Genomic DNA, 14,044 nt, shown 5'->3' with positions numbered 1-14,044 from the left:
CTCTAGTGTATAGTTATTGTGCATGTGATTTCATTAACGTTTGTAAAATCAACGATATTCAGAAGGCTTCAGAAGTACCACGAGTGATATCATACAATGTTGATTGAATGAGTAGAGATTAAAAGACGTCACCCTAGAGGATTATTGTTAACCTACGCCGTAGACGTTTCAACTTTCACATCGCTTGATAGATTTTTATGCCCGTCAAAGGCACATGTGTGAATAGCAGGCGAAATCTTTACTAGTACTTGCGGCACAAGTAAATAAACGCTTTTTGAAAAGTTGGTAAGGAGGAACAATATTAAACGGGGAGGATTATTGTCGAGGAAATTCCGCTCGTGAGGACATGGATATAACGTCCTTGGGAGGAAGTTACTAGTATGCCATGGTGAGGAGAAGTAATTCTATGGAACGTTGATATTAATATTTTTCAGTTGTAGTTGTACTCTACTCTCTCTACTCTATATGAAGCATGGACATGGACACCTGACGTGCTAATTCAGATTACGCTTAGTCTACAGTTTAGTCTTTGTTCTGTGCGTTTAGTCGTTACACAACATTGGGCATGTACACACCCAAGATACACTTACTGAAGTACAGAGAAGAAAACAACTTCGCTGGAATTTCACAGGTTTTATCCCCAGGGGCAGGCAGGCGAGTTTCTAAAGCTTGACTCCCTGCTGACAATAATCCCGATAGCCCGTCCGAACGGTTCAAACGGTTCGGGATTTACTGTGGCGTGTCCAGAGATCCGCCTGGCTCCGACATGTCCGACCCGTGAGAACGTTGCCCCCAACCAGGGAGGTTTTATCAAACCCGGGACATTGAGGAAACAACTTCGTTACCTTCGTCATGGATTTAAAATTACCTCCGATCAGTGGTGTATGCGGAAATTGTAAGACGATCATAATCACATCATTATCTTCGCCGAGAAGGTTATATTTATGATATAATTTGCAACGGTACGTGGAAACATGACTTCCTCTTTGCTGCAACAAGTGAAAATTACGTCATCATACCACTGTGTTTCCATGAAAATGGGCGCTGAAACAACATTGTGCATAATACAGCCCACAGGAGTCCCAGTAAGTGCGGAAAAAATACATGCCTTCAGTTAGCCAGGATTTTGACTGTGCTGTTGATAATTTCACATCTAACACACTTGGTAACACAGCTAAACGATGTAAAACAGTTTCTTACCAGTTCAGTCTTGAACAAGAAGGGATGTTTGCATTCCAGTCCGTTCGTATTCCACGGAAGTTTCGGCAGTCGGTTGGAACAGCACCAGAACATAATTCCACACAAATTGTTTGTGTTGCTAGTCCTTTTCCATCTCTCCATGGCAGTTTGATGCATCCTGACCCGAAACGACAACGTACAAACCCCTCACGCGACACCTCTTCCAACTTAACGGTATCCATGATAGTCTGTACATTTAGCCTTAGTATAAGACTAAAAAGCGGAAAAATAACACAGGACATCAGGAAACGGTTTGCTGATGAGTTTTCAATTTGAAATGACCGCGACGCACGCGCAATGCTCATGTTATCCCCAGGGGCAGACAGGGGAGTCTTTCAAGCTTGACACCCTGCTGACAATAATCGTGATAGCCGGTCCGAACGTTCAGAACGGTTCGGGAGGCACTGTTGCGTGTCCTGAGATCCGCCTGTCCCTGGCCAGATCCAGGGCAGTTCTCTCAGTCTAACCTTTCATATTACGAAGGATGAAGCGTCCAAATTTCTCAGGGGAACATGACACTGACCCCTAGATTGTGCGTCACCATCCCCAACCCCTATCAATTTGCGACGCACGGGTAGTGCATAGTCTCTCCTTCTGTAAGTGTAACGTGCTGGATGCAGCCATCCACGGCGTTTCTTGATCCAGTCGTCGCTTCGACTAACGAGTAATATATTTTCGAATTTTTATTGTACGTTTATGCTCTTAAAGCTAAGTACAGGTCAAAATGATAAAGTAGTTCTAACGCTTCTAACAACAATATGCATATAAAATGGTGGCGTTAGATGTTCGGCTAACCGTTCCCCGTGTCCTGTTTTGGATACCGTACTCCAGCGTGACACAGCACTGTACTTGTTTTTAGTCCCACTTTCTTGATATAATGTCAAGGGGAATATCACTGGTCAAACTCAACACGTTTTCAGAGAGTCGATTGAAGTCTCGCTGCTACATGTCGTCCAACAGGTGATCCAACCAGGTACTGCTCACAAGTTCCTTTCCGGCCAAAGCATGCGCTTTGACTCCAAACGATGGTGGAAATTTTGGTAAGTGAGAAACATTCAAAATATTGCACTTCACAAATCATGTTAGGTATTGTCCACAAGGCGAGATAATGCCGGACGCCATGAAAGGCAATAAAGATGCTAAATACATTTTCAACATTATCTCCCGTATTATTGCACATTTGGACAGAATCGTCGCTTGGTACAATGACAGTCAATCGAAACGTAGCGCAACTCAATGTCGTCTTATTTGTAAAGCGCCAGAGACAATTATTTAATCATAGGGTAGAAAGATTATATTTAGTTCTACAGAAAACAATGGTGGTCTGTAACTTTTCCCCGCCCGTTTTAACGCCGTGCGAGCATGATCAATCCCGAGTCGTGTGGTGAAGACCTCAGGTGCCAGGGTGACCTACAATAGCATTGTCGTTTATTCTTCTTATAGTACTTTATTACACTGCGCTTGGAAGACAACGATTTTATTGGCGTGGGCAATGTAGTTAGTAAATCAAACACGACAGCAGAACGGACAATATAGCGTTCGTGTGATTTAGAAACGAAATACGGCGTGCCGAATTCTTATTCGCCATGCCACTGCGACTATCCAAGCGGTATCTGCTGTTACGTGTTTAAGACTTTTTTCTCATTTATCGCTAGAGAAAAATAAAGAGACAAACAGGACTAAAACATATTCATTCTTCATGAGAACAGACTTCGTAACAATGACTTGTTCATACCTATAGATATTCACATGTCTGTTTAGTTATAGACGTTACGAAAGTCGCTTTACTTTTGTCGTGTCAATAAAGATTTTATATGCTGCATGCACGGCATTTGGTAGTGTACGAGATACGATACAAAGACTGGTACTTCGTGGCAGATTACCCTTTAATAATGGTCGAGAGGATAAACATGTAGGTGTGATCCGCGTACTCAACGCTGCATGGGCTTGATGGACAATCCAAACTGTGCAGGTCGCGTACTGTTCCCTGGCCGGCTTACTCTTCTATTCATTCTATTTCTACGGTTTTCCAGCGACCCGGAGTCTGGTACTGGTAGAGACTAACATTTTCCTGCAAGGAGAGAGCAAGCCGACATGCAAGTCGGCAAGCAAGCCTGCCGACTTCATTAGACAAACAGGCATTTGTCGCAGTTCTCCCAGACGTATTTTCCCGTCCATAAAACTCGGACAGGGCCCACAACGTAAATTATGTCACAAAATGTGGCAATATGTAACTGCGAAAATTTTGGCATTGTCTTAATCACGTAGTTGAACAACGTGTTTTGGCTCGTCATATTCAGATGAATTTCCAAGAAACTTGATAGTGGGGCATAGGATTTCAGTTTCAGTTTCTTACAACCAATCATGTGGCTCATTATTTGCAGTGAAAATCGACGTCTCCGGCTCATTTCGTACAAATCGTAGCGACTGGCTAGCCAGTAAATAGATTGTCCCACACTGTACACATCAAACGGCTGCCGCCAGCATGGCGCCATGGCAACGGCCAATGTGTGGTGGGAAGACCACCAGAGCGCCGCTCACGTGCGCCTCACAGGCGGGATGTCAATCAACCCGCTGTTTATTTCAGCGGGTGCAGCCTGGAACTGGGATCGCCGTGTTTTCCAAAATCATCTCGCACACTGGACAGCCGGGCTTTCTGAGCAACGTTCGCACATGCAGAAAAACTGCACTGAGTAGCGGAGCAGATTCTTCAAAGGGTGACTCAACACTGTAAGCTGGAAATTGGAAAATGAACAGCATTTTATAAGTGTATGTAAACTTTACTAGAAGACCCATCAGTTGGTTTTTGCTACTCTATTGAGTATTGTATTATACTCTACTCTTCACTTCAGACAGCCGTGCGTGGTGACATATATGTACAAGAAAACACGTCACCCATTCATTAGTCGCGGCCAAAATATAATATAGAAGAAAAGTTGTAGATTTGAAGGTAGAAAAATCTAAATTTTTTAAATTTTCATAGTACATTTTGTATTGTTCTGGCGATAGTGCAACGCTATTACTATTAGTGTTCGTCCGCTCTGGCTGTTGCCCCGTAATAATGGACGTAAAACATGCCTCTAACAATGTCTAATAGTCTCACCTACGGACTCTACTGCTCTTCTGGCCGCTGCGCCTAGTGTACGGAAGGGGGCGCTGTCGCACGGCTTCATACAATTTAGGGACTTAGACAAAATTTGGCAGGGCGGCGGCAATTTTTTCTAAGTGTTTTACGGCGCCCGAAGCGTCCGGCGGTCCTGAACTGCCGAACGTGCTGAACCACTTAATGACGGTTCACCGCCCGGCGCTCGGACTGGCAGCCTCGCGGGCCGGACGGCTTTGACGTAGGCGGACCGCTCGGACTGCCCTCGGACCGGTCCGAACCGTTCGGGGCGAGTTGATTTTCACACAGGTATTGGTGAGGCATAAGTTTTCTTGTTATGATACTGTAAGAAAGGAGAAGAAACAGAAAGAAACAACATCCTGACTCCCAGGATTCAAACCTGCACCGAACCCAGGCAACCAGATCACAAATTCATCAGCGCAAACCGCTACGCTACAAAAGGCTGACAGCTGTTTGGCATGGTCGTTTGGCTGTACTTAAACCCCCCACTCTTGCACTATTGCAGGGAAGTACTGTCAGTTTCACGTACATTTGAACACCAACTAGAGATCCATTTGAACTGCTTTCAGGAAATGTGAAGTATTTTTCTTCCAATCATGGAAAGAGTGCTTGTTCCACCAAGGACACTATACAACGTCCTTGGTTCCACATTTTCCACAGTTTCTGAAGGGGGAATCTCACTTGATTGCACCAACTTGCCAAAAGGCATTCGCAGAGTGGTGCAAATTGGTGACAACTGGCGACAGTTTGTCCCCTGAAATTGTGGTGAGCTGATACCCATTCAAAGGACCACTTTCCTTGTGTAAATGGTATGGTATTCAGAAGTTTTTGAAAGTTACAAAAACTTTGCGCTTGGCAAAATGGTGCAAATGAGCAAAAAAATGGAGAACATCCTTTTATCAATGTAAAGGTCTTGTTGATGAGTTTTTGATGATTGGTATGTTATGGAATGGTAACACTGTGGTTTCCAATAAAGGTACATGTATGTCATATCAAAACTGAGAATAGTACATTCCAGGTGCAGTCATTTTGTTTGCCTTCTCTGGGCTTTAAACCCAACTGCATCACACGTGTATGCTATCATAATCACAAGGAAAAATTGGTACAGATTTGTAAAGTCAGCGTGATTTCCCAGGGCAATTTGGTGCAATCCATCGAGACATACCCACTTTAGAGGTGGTAGAAGATAGCAACGGCGTTCTTCACCATATATGGCGGTGGCTGTTCCACACTCTGTTTACCCGCCTTTAAGGTTTAAACTTTGTCACCTAGAATTGTTAACAATGCCACGTCGGAGGTAAAATCAGCATTTTTCCCCACGCTATCCTATGGAACATAATGATAGCATTAAATTTAAATTTGAATCCCTTGCAAAGCTCAGTCATACAGTCAACGCATACTACTAGAACACTTTCCCAATGTGATTCTTATGTATGACTGAAGGATATAGAAACAAAAACTAATAGAATCATAGCTAATGTCCGTGGATAACTGATTTTTCACCTAAAATCATCACATTTATTGAAGAGAGTTTTCCTGTTTCCTTCCTGGTGTGGGTGGATCAAGTCAATCTGTCCGAATATATGCAGCTTGTTCTCTCCAGTACAAACATTAAGCTCTGTGACGTCATGATACATTTTGTGGGTATACAGTTCAAATTAATACCGTGTGCCAGCTTCAGATCACAGGAAACATCTGTGACACTTCAATTTTCTCCTCATCCTGTTACATGTTGTCTTTACTGCAAATAACACTCCATAGAAATTACAGCGGAGATAACTTCCCACTCAATGTTAACACTTGAGAGGTTATTGGTCTCACATTGTGCTTTTCTATACTGTCATGTCTATACAAGGATATTCTGATCAAACCATCTGGAAACAACTGTGCTTAATCAAGGACATTTTCAATCAATCTAGAAAAGCTTGTTTTTTTTACCACAGGGATTTTTAAAACAAGGGAACAGGGGCGCTGTGCCCTCATGCCCTGACCATGTGCCCCCTTACTCTGGCAAACATAAACTTCTGATTGACCAGGGATCACATGTGGCCACAGTTTTCAATTGTGACCTGTCTGATCATAGTAGTTTGGGCAACTAGGAAGCCATAGAATGCTCCATTTTAACTTAGAATAATAAAAGACTGGAGAACCCTATCTCCCTCTACTTGGTGCCACTGCTCAATTGCAGTGTATTTTTTTTTCTAGAAAAACCCAAGGGCCTGTATCACAACACATTTCATTCCTATATTTGATTGTGTGGCTATGATATGACACTGACACTGTCACATATTTGCATCGAAAGTTATGATTATATGGTAATCCTTGATATTTATGAATATCTGTCCTGATATGAAATCGTATTCTGGCAGAATTTGAGATTATGATCAGTCTCAACCTGTGAAGGTTGCTATGATTCTAGTAACTTGTGGAGATTGCGATCATAGTCTCTGCAAGGATAAGAAAGTTTGGAATATTCAAGAACCTTTATCACCCTTCATCATACAGCACCTTGGTTACTGTGGCAGTTCTTTCTATTCTTGGTTTTGTATATATCAACTTCAGGGTGTGTACAGATTTTATATTGAGTGTCTTGGTTTATCTTTACTTAGGTGAGCGTTATGAAGGTTGGCTACAGGTCCTGTGGTATTATATAAACACTATATCTAGAGATAGTATAAATTTGGTGTTATATAAATGCAATACAGGACTCCAGGAAGAATAGTGATACTACATTTAGTATCACTAATGGAGATCCAAATAAAACAAACAAACAAACAAATACAAAATTGCATTGATACAAATAATCGTATTCCCACTGCAAAAATTTATTAGCTCTTTTATAAGTTATGTTTAAACTGTAGGTGTTGAGAAAGTCTTTTTAAGGCATGTAGTGTTTTCTCTGACGGAAGCATGCATGAAGGTTATTGTGCACATATGTCACTTCAAGATAAGACACTCTGCTAACCAACCATCTTTCCAGATACCAGCAACAATTTTTTTCATTCTCTATTGAACAGCCATGCCCCAATCAACAACCAAAGTTTAACTTTATGATATTTGTTCCATACACAAAAGAAAATCAATGTGGGGTATGGAATCTCCCAAGCAGCCCTCGTAAGCCCTGCTTCGTCTATTGAGTCAGTGAAGTCAAGCTTGCCTAAGCTTGATGTTTCTGACTTACGGAGAAGAGATGCTGCTACAGTTATCGCTATGGGCCACTCTTCATCTTAATGATTGTAACATCAGGCCTTGCTAACTTTATGAACTAAAAAAAACATATTGTGTATAGTGCAAAATGACTTTTTTAGTCAGAATTTTGACAAATATTCTTAAGAACTGAAAGCACTTTTTTCAGAAAAGACAACCTACATTAAGTCTTAATTTAAGACCTCATTTGATTGTTGATGGTTATATAACGGTTTATCGAAATTTATTAACAATATGGAGTTTTTATTGAGTTATACATTTAGATGTAATCATATTTCAGCTTGTCATTACAAGATTCGGAATTGTATGGATATAGTTTGCCATAATTTTTAGTAATTCTTTTTCAAAGTCATGTACATTGAATATAAGGTCCAACTTGTTTCCATTTAGTTTACAAGGCAGTGCAATAAGCTGTAAGTTGTCGCATTTCAGTTTTGTATTTGCTTATTTTGATTTTTTGCTGTAGAAAAATTCTTCGTGAATCAGATCTTACTGCAGACCTTAGATCCACCTTAGATGCACTAGTACTGTAGTGTTGTAAACAGTGTTACTTTGTGAATTGCCTCCGGGAAATGCAGTTCATTAGTCAGAAATTGCATTTGGCACGTATTCATCTTGACGACTTGATTTGATAAAGGGTTTCTATGGAGTACATTTAAACTTACCAAACAATATACCTGCAGGTAACCATATACATGTACTGTAAATGCATTTATGTTTGTGGGGATTTATTTTCGCGGTAGCAGGAAAAAGGACTTTTCGCGGTGGTTTTAATTTCGCGGTAGCACCATGCACTGTAGTCTCTTACTGTTGTGGAAAAATGTCCGCGGTAGTTTTAAACTCGCGGTGAAGCGACCACCAAGAAAACCACGAACGTTCGAACATTAAATCACCGGGAAAGTTTCTGCATTTACAGTTCTGTAGACCTTAGATCCTGCACCTTAGATACACTGTAGTGTTGTATCCGTCGGCAAACAGTGTTACTTGCCTCCGGGAATTGCAGTTTATTTGTCAGAAATTGCATTGGAGATGTTTTCAACATGAGGAGTTGATTTGATAAAGGGTTTCCACAGAGCACATTAACAAACAATATACCTGCAGGCAACCTATATAGTATCCACGTATGTTCACAGCAGGGGTTTTTATGGCGCAGCATTGTGAACCAAATAAGGTAGAGACGGACTCTTGTATTCTGAGTCTTGCTGGTTGAAATTTCATTCCACATTCGTGTTACCTCTCAGCATGACGCTTCATGCCGGGATCTTAAATCAAATTGAAAGCCACCCTGTCACATGTTGTGCCATGTGTTTGTATCGTGAGGTTTATTTCTGTCACTGTTTGTAGCATGATTCATATTTGTATGGCAAGTGCACACATTGTCAAGAAAGTTTTCAGAACTGTGCATAAGCCATGAATATGAAACTATATGTACCTTAATAGAAAAATGATACTATATGCGTAATCTGTAGAATGATATAAAGAATGTTCCTTATGTTACAATTTTAAGACCATATATCTGTGCACAAAATAAAGTGCTTACCAACAAGCTTTCGATCAGTCCTCTGATCTTCTCAAGTTGAAATTGTAACATAATGTTGACTACCATCACAAATGAACTTGTATTCAAGAATTTTCCTTGCCTTGGTGCTGTGTAGCCTACAAAGCACTATAGAAAATTGTACTCTCATGATGCTGAATGTTTAATCTATAGGGTGATGTTAAGAATGGTTCTTTGGTGCCAAATACCTAGTCTGCAGAATGCTTTATGAAATGGTACTCTCCTTTGTGCAGTCTATGGAAAACTAAAAAAATAGTCCTGCCCTTGGTGCTGAGTGCGTAGTCTGTCAAACACATTGGTTCTCTCCTTGGTACTGAATGTGTAGTCTGTTAAACACTTAAAAGAATGGTTCTCTCCTTGGTTCTGAATGTGGAGTTTGCAAAAGACTTGAAAGAATGGTCCTCTCCTTAGTGCTGAATGTGTAATCTGTAGAATACTTAAAATATGGTTCTCTCCTTGGTGCTGAATGTGTAGTCTGTCGAATACTTAAAATATGGTTCTCTCCTTGGTGCTGAATGTGTAATCTGTCGAATACTTAAAATATGGTTCTCTCCTTGGTGCTGAATGTGTAATCTGTCGAATACTTAAAATATGGTTCTCTCCTTGGTGCTGAATGTGTAATCTGTCGAATACTTAAAATATGGTTCTCTTCTTGGTGCTGAATGTGTAATCTGTAGAACACAGAAGTGAATGGTCCTCTCCTTAGTGCTAAATGTGAAGTGTACAGAATGCTGTTTATTTTTTAATATTTTTCTACCTTTTTTTTACAGTTGCCTATTGCAACCGTCAAAGGCTCCTGGCTGTATACGGGCAGTCTGATTTGTCCATCATGTGAAGAAATGTGTTGGGTGAGTATGATTTCAATGTCAATGAAACTACATGTACAAAGGTAGCATTAGAAGGGGCTACATGTGCAGAGATATGTCACCAACAAGTAATAATGGTGTTACGTAAATACACTATTTGGGGCTGATATTACAGGAGGTTAATAATACATAAATGCAGTGTTCGCTAGTATTACAGACTCTGAGGGATAAATGCACTATTATCTAGTATTACATGGGGTTAGTTGAGGTGTGAGGGCATGGGGTTACTTAAATGCTCAATCATCTAGTATTACATGGGGTTACATAATTATACAAACTGAGCTAGTGTTACATGGGGTACATAAAATGCACCAATAGTTAGTATTACAGGGGGGGGTAGTGTTTTTCATATGACTTAAGTTATTGTGTAACATAAAGAAATCACAAAGCTAGTGTTAAAAGACTACATACTTGATGTGTTAACTAGTACTGCCACGTGCCACATAAATGTGCTACGTCTAATATTACAGGGAGTTACATAATGTTTGTTTTTCAGTTATGTTGTATGTCATGCAAGAAGGTTCTCAACTGCAACAATAAGAGTCTTTTTATAGCATTGGCATTGCCAATGGAACATGCAATCTTTTACAATTCTATGATGAGCCTCTAATTCAGAATCACAATATATATATATCAGTATACACCAGGTATACTTACACTTTAACTATGATATAAGTATGCCTTTCATTTGCCCAGGCTTAGACTTAAACTGAATTGAAACTCAGACATTTCAATGGTATTTTGTTGTTAAGGAGTTTCAGATAGTTGACACTAGATTTGTTGCTTGAATGTTGTATTTATTGGTGTGTATTTTTTATCAGGATAATCTACAGATCACCTGCCCAGCAGAGACAGACCCTCCCAATGTGTCCACAGCCTCAACAAGACCCCAGGGTAAGGCATTACTGTATTCAACCTTATACTTAATACGAGTTATCGCTGTTAAGGTTTGTATCTGGGGTATTTAACGGCTGGTGCCTACCAGAATGTTAGTAGATTGAATTAAAAAATTGATATTTGAATTAGCCAATGACAACGACAATAACAACTAGAAAGGCCGACATTTGCTTAAGAGCAAATACAGCATATTTCAGCCATACCCCTTCCCACGCAACATTGGACTGTTCCAAATCACCCCTGCGCAAAAATGGAACATCCTCTTAACAGTACATTATCCCCCAAAGTGGACTAGTATTGTGAATTGATTCCAGGTAAAAACAGAGCTTGCTTCTATTTTTCAGAAAATGACAATAATCACACCTTCCATTCAGAAAATTTTCATCATGACTGAAAATTGTTGAATGACTTCATGTAATGTCATTAACAATTTTCAGTACGATAACTAGGTGTAAGTTTAAAAAAGTATAAGCTCCTTGTGATGTGGGTACATTTATTATTGCAGTGAACTTTTTTTATTCAAGTAGGGCATACGATTTAATAATAATCAAGCAGGTGCAGGTACTGTAGGAGCGTTTGTTTTCTTCAAGCTGTAAAACTGTTAAACTGTTTTACTTTGTATGCAATCAGCCATCGAGCCTATTCTTATTTTAGTTTAACAACTTCCTGCCAGACCCGGAAGATACGATTGAACCTTGTTCGAGGATTTATTTTCGTCTGTCTGGTCAGTCTGTTCATACCCTGGCGCTGAGAGTGTTTTATTGGGCTGAAACTCTGGCAGTTTAAAGTTACTTACAATTTAAATGTTCAAAGTTTATGTCAAACAACAACAGCACTAGGAAATGTGGCCACTATAGACAGGTGGTCACTATAGAGAAAATGCTGATCTATTGACTAGGAGCCATACGTTACACATGATTTCAGTACACTGATCATTAATCATATAAACATTGCACAGGTAAGCCAATTGTTTAGATGTACAATTAAGTTCAAATAATTCTGAAGAGAAATATTGATGAGAAAATAATCATTCTCGCCACTGTCTAACTTATAATTACGTATCAAAACTAAACGCAGATTTTCTAACTAACGCACCTTTCGCCGACTTCATCAAGGGACCGCCGGCTATCAATCAAACACGGCTGTTGATTAGACTTAGAGTTTCAAACAGTCATGTGCTGTGTGCCAGTTGACAGCGAACTTCATGCTACGTGATGTTTTACATTGCTTGGACCTTCTTTCCTACAGCGGTGCTTCTACAAAATATTTAGACTGTAACACTGAGTCCCACATGTTTTATAGAATAGAATTTGACGCAGAACAGCGTTTTTTGCTGGGTATTTTTCTTGAAACATGTCCGTGGGAATATCAGCGAGGCGGCGACGTAGGGATATCAGACCGTCAACAAAAGTCGCACGGCGGCTAACGGCGCAGCGAAGATACTAGCGCTATAAATAAGCGCTTCAACTAAGGATGGCAACCCGTACAATATTTTTGTATACTGTTGAGCTAAGTAAAGTTTGTTGTTTATGAGGTTTTAGTTGTCTTTGAAGCTTTGACCCGAAATATTTTAAAGTCAAACTGCTGAAGAGAAGTAAGTGACTGCTACGATTATCGTAGATATGGCCCTAAAAAAACTGATAAAAGAAGCCTTCTCAATAGTCTAAAATGCAAGAGCTTCCGGGGGGGCTTCGCCCACCTGGGTCCCCCCCACAGTGGCCCTGCCCCTGGACCCCGCCTGGGACATTCGGCGGCCCCCGGACCCCTGTCCGACGCTTTGAAAAAATCCTGGCGAGAAGTCTGTACGGTCTGAGTCTTCAAGTTAACGTATTGTGTGGTCCCGGTTATGAATATTAATTAGCCTTCGCTTTCCTCTTCGCTGATTGGCTGAACCATTAATTGAATTAACTCTTCCTGCCGGCTAGACGCAGGTGCAGATGTCGGCTCTGTGGGGTAAACGTCCGAAAGGTCATGGCATGGAGAACGAAAGAAAACCAATTTCGCCTAAAAAAAGTGCTGTAATTAAGCCTTTTACAGTACTTTATGCCAAAAATTTTACTTCGATCATTTTACCAACTATCTTATGCCTATCTATACCAAATGTTACTCATACCAGGGTACAGGGGTGCAAAATATACCGTTAAGTACTGTTGAACTCAGTAACGTTAAAGTTTGTTTTTAGTTGCCTTTGACGGTTTGACCTGAAATAGTATTACGCTAAACTCCTGAAGAGAAGTTCTGTTGAACTCAGTAACGTTAAAGTTTGTTTTTAGTTGCCTTTGACGGTTTGACCTGAAATAGTATTACGCTAAACTCCTGAAGAGAAGTTATTATAAGTGACTGCTGCGATTATCATAGATATGCCCCTAAGAACTGATACAATATAAAGCCTTCTGAATAGTCTAAAATGCGAGAGCCTTAGGCGGGCTTCGCTCCCCCCGGCGGGAACACTGCTATATACGGGATCATGAGGCCCCGCTTATGAATATTAATTAGCCTTTGGCCTCCTCTTCGCTGATTGGCTAGGTCTTTGATTCAATTAACTCTCCGGCTGACGCGCACAGGTGTGGCTCTGTGCGGGGTCACGGAAGGTCACGTCAGGAGGCCAAAAGAAAACAAATTTCCCCTCAGAAAAGTGCCAAAATTAATCATTTTAAAGTTGTTTATGTCAAAAATTTTACTTGAATCTTGTTACCAAGTATCTAATGCCTATCTATACCAAATTTCAGGTCATTTAATTGTAATACCAGGGTACAGGAGCCAAAAGTGTCCTTTTTTGGTCAAAAATTGGCCAAAAATCGCAAAAATAAGCATTTTGTTGCACTGTACACCAAAAGTGTTATTGAATTTATATGAAGGGATTATCAAGGCACATCTGTGTCAAATTTCAGCTCATTCGGTTGCAATACCAAGGTACAGGAGCCAAAAGTGTCATTTTTTGGTCAAAAATTGGTCAAAAAATCGCAAAAATAAGCATTTTGTTGTACTGTACACCAAAAGTGTTATTGAATTTATATGGGGGCATTATCAAGGCACATCTCTGTCAAATTTCAGCTCATTTGGTTGCAGTACCAGGGTACAGGGGCCAAAAGTGTCCTTTTTTGGTCAAAAATTGGTCAAAAAATCGCAAAAATAAGCATTTTGTTGTACTGT

At 40.4% G+C, this 14,044-nt stretch overlaps 1 protein-coding gene across 1 annotated transcript in view; it reads left to right on the top strand.

The window, feature by feature from the left end:
- Positions 1 to 14,044, top strand: part of LOC118403583 (leishmanolysin-like peptidase) — a 34,386-nt gene that overhangs the window by 17,225 nt on the left and 3,117 nt on the right. The window contains exons 17-18 of the mRNA XM_035802329.1: positions 9,899 to 9,976; positions 10,816 to 10,888. Coding sequence (XP_035658222.1) covers positions 9,899 to 9,976; positions 10,816 to 10,888 — 151 coding nt within the window. The remainder of the gene's footprint in view (positions 1 to 9,898; positions 9,977 to 10,815; positions 10,889 to 14,044) is intronic.

The sequence above is a fragment of the Branchiostoma floridae genome, chromosome 16 (assembly GCF_000003815.2).
Source record: "Branchiostoma floridae strain S238N-H82 chromosome 16, Bfl_VNyyK, whole genome shotgun sequence".
In the NCBI taxonomy this organism is placed as follows: Eukaryota; Metazoa; Chordata; class Leptocardii; order Amphioxiformes; family Branchiostomatidae; genus Branchiostoma; species Branchiostoma floridae.
Note: the sequence above shows the minus strand (reverse complement) of the source record. Positions and strands in the feature narration are given on the sequence as shown.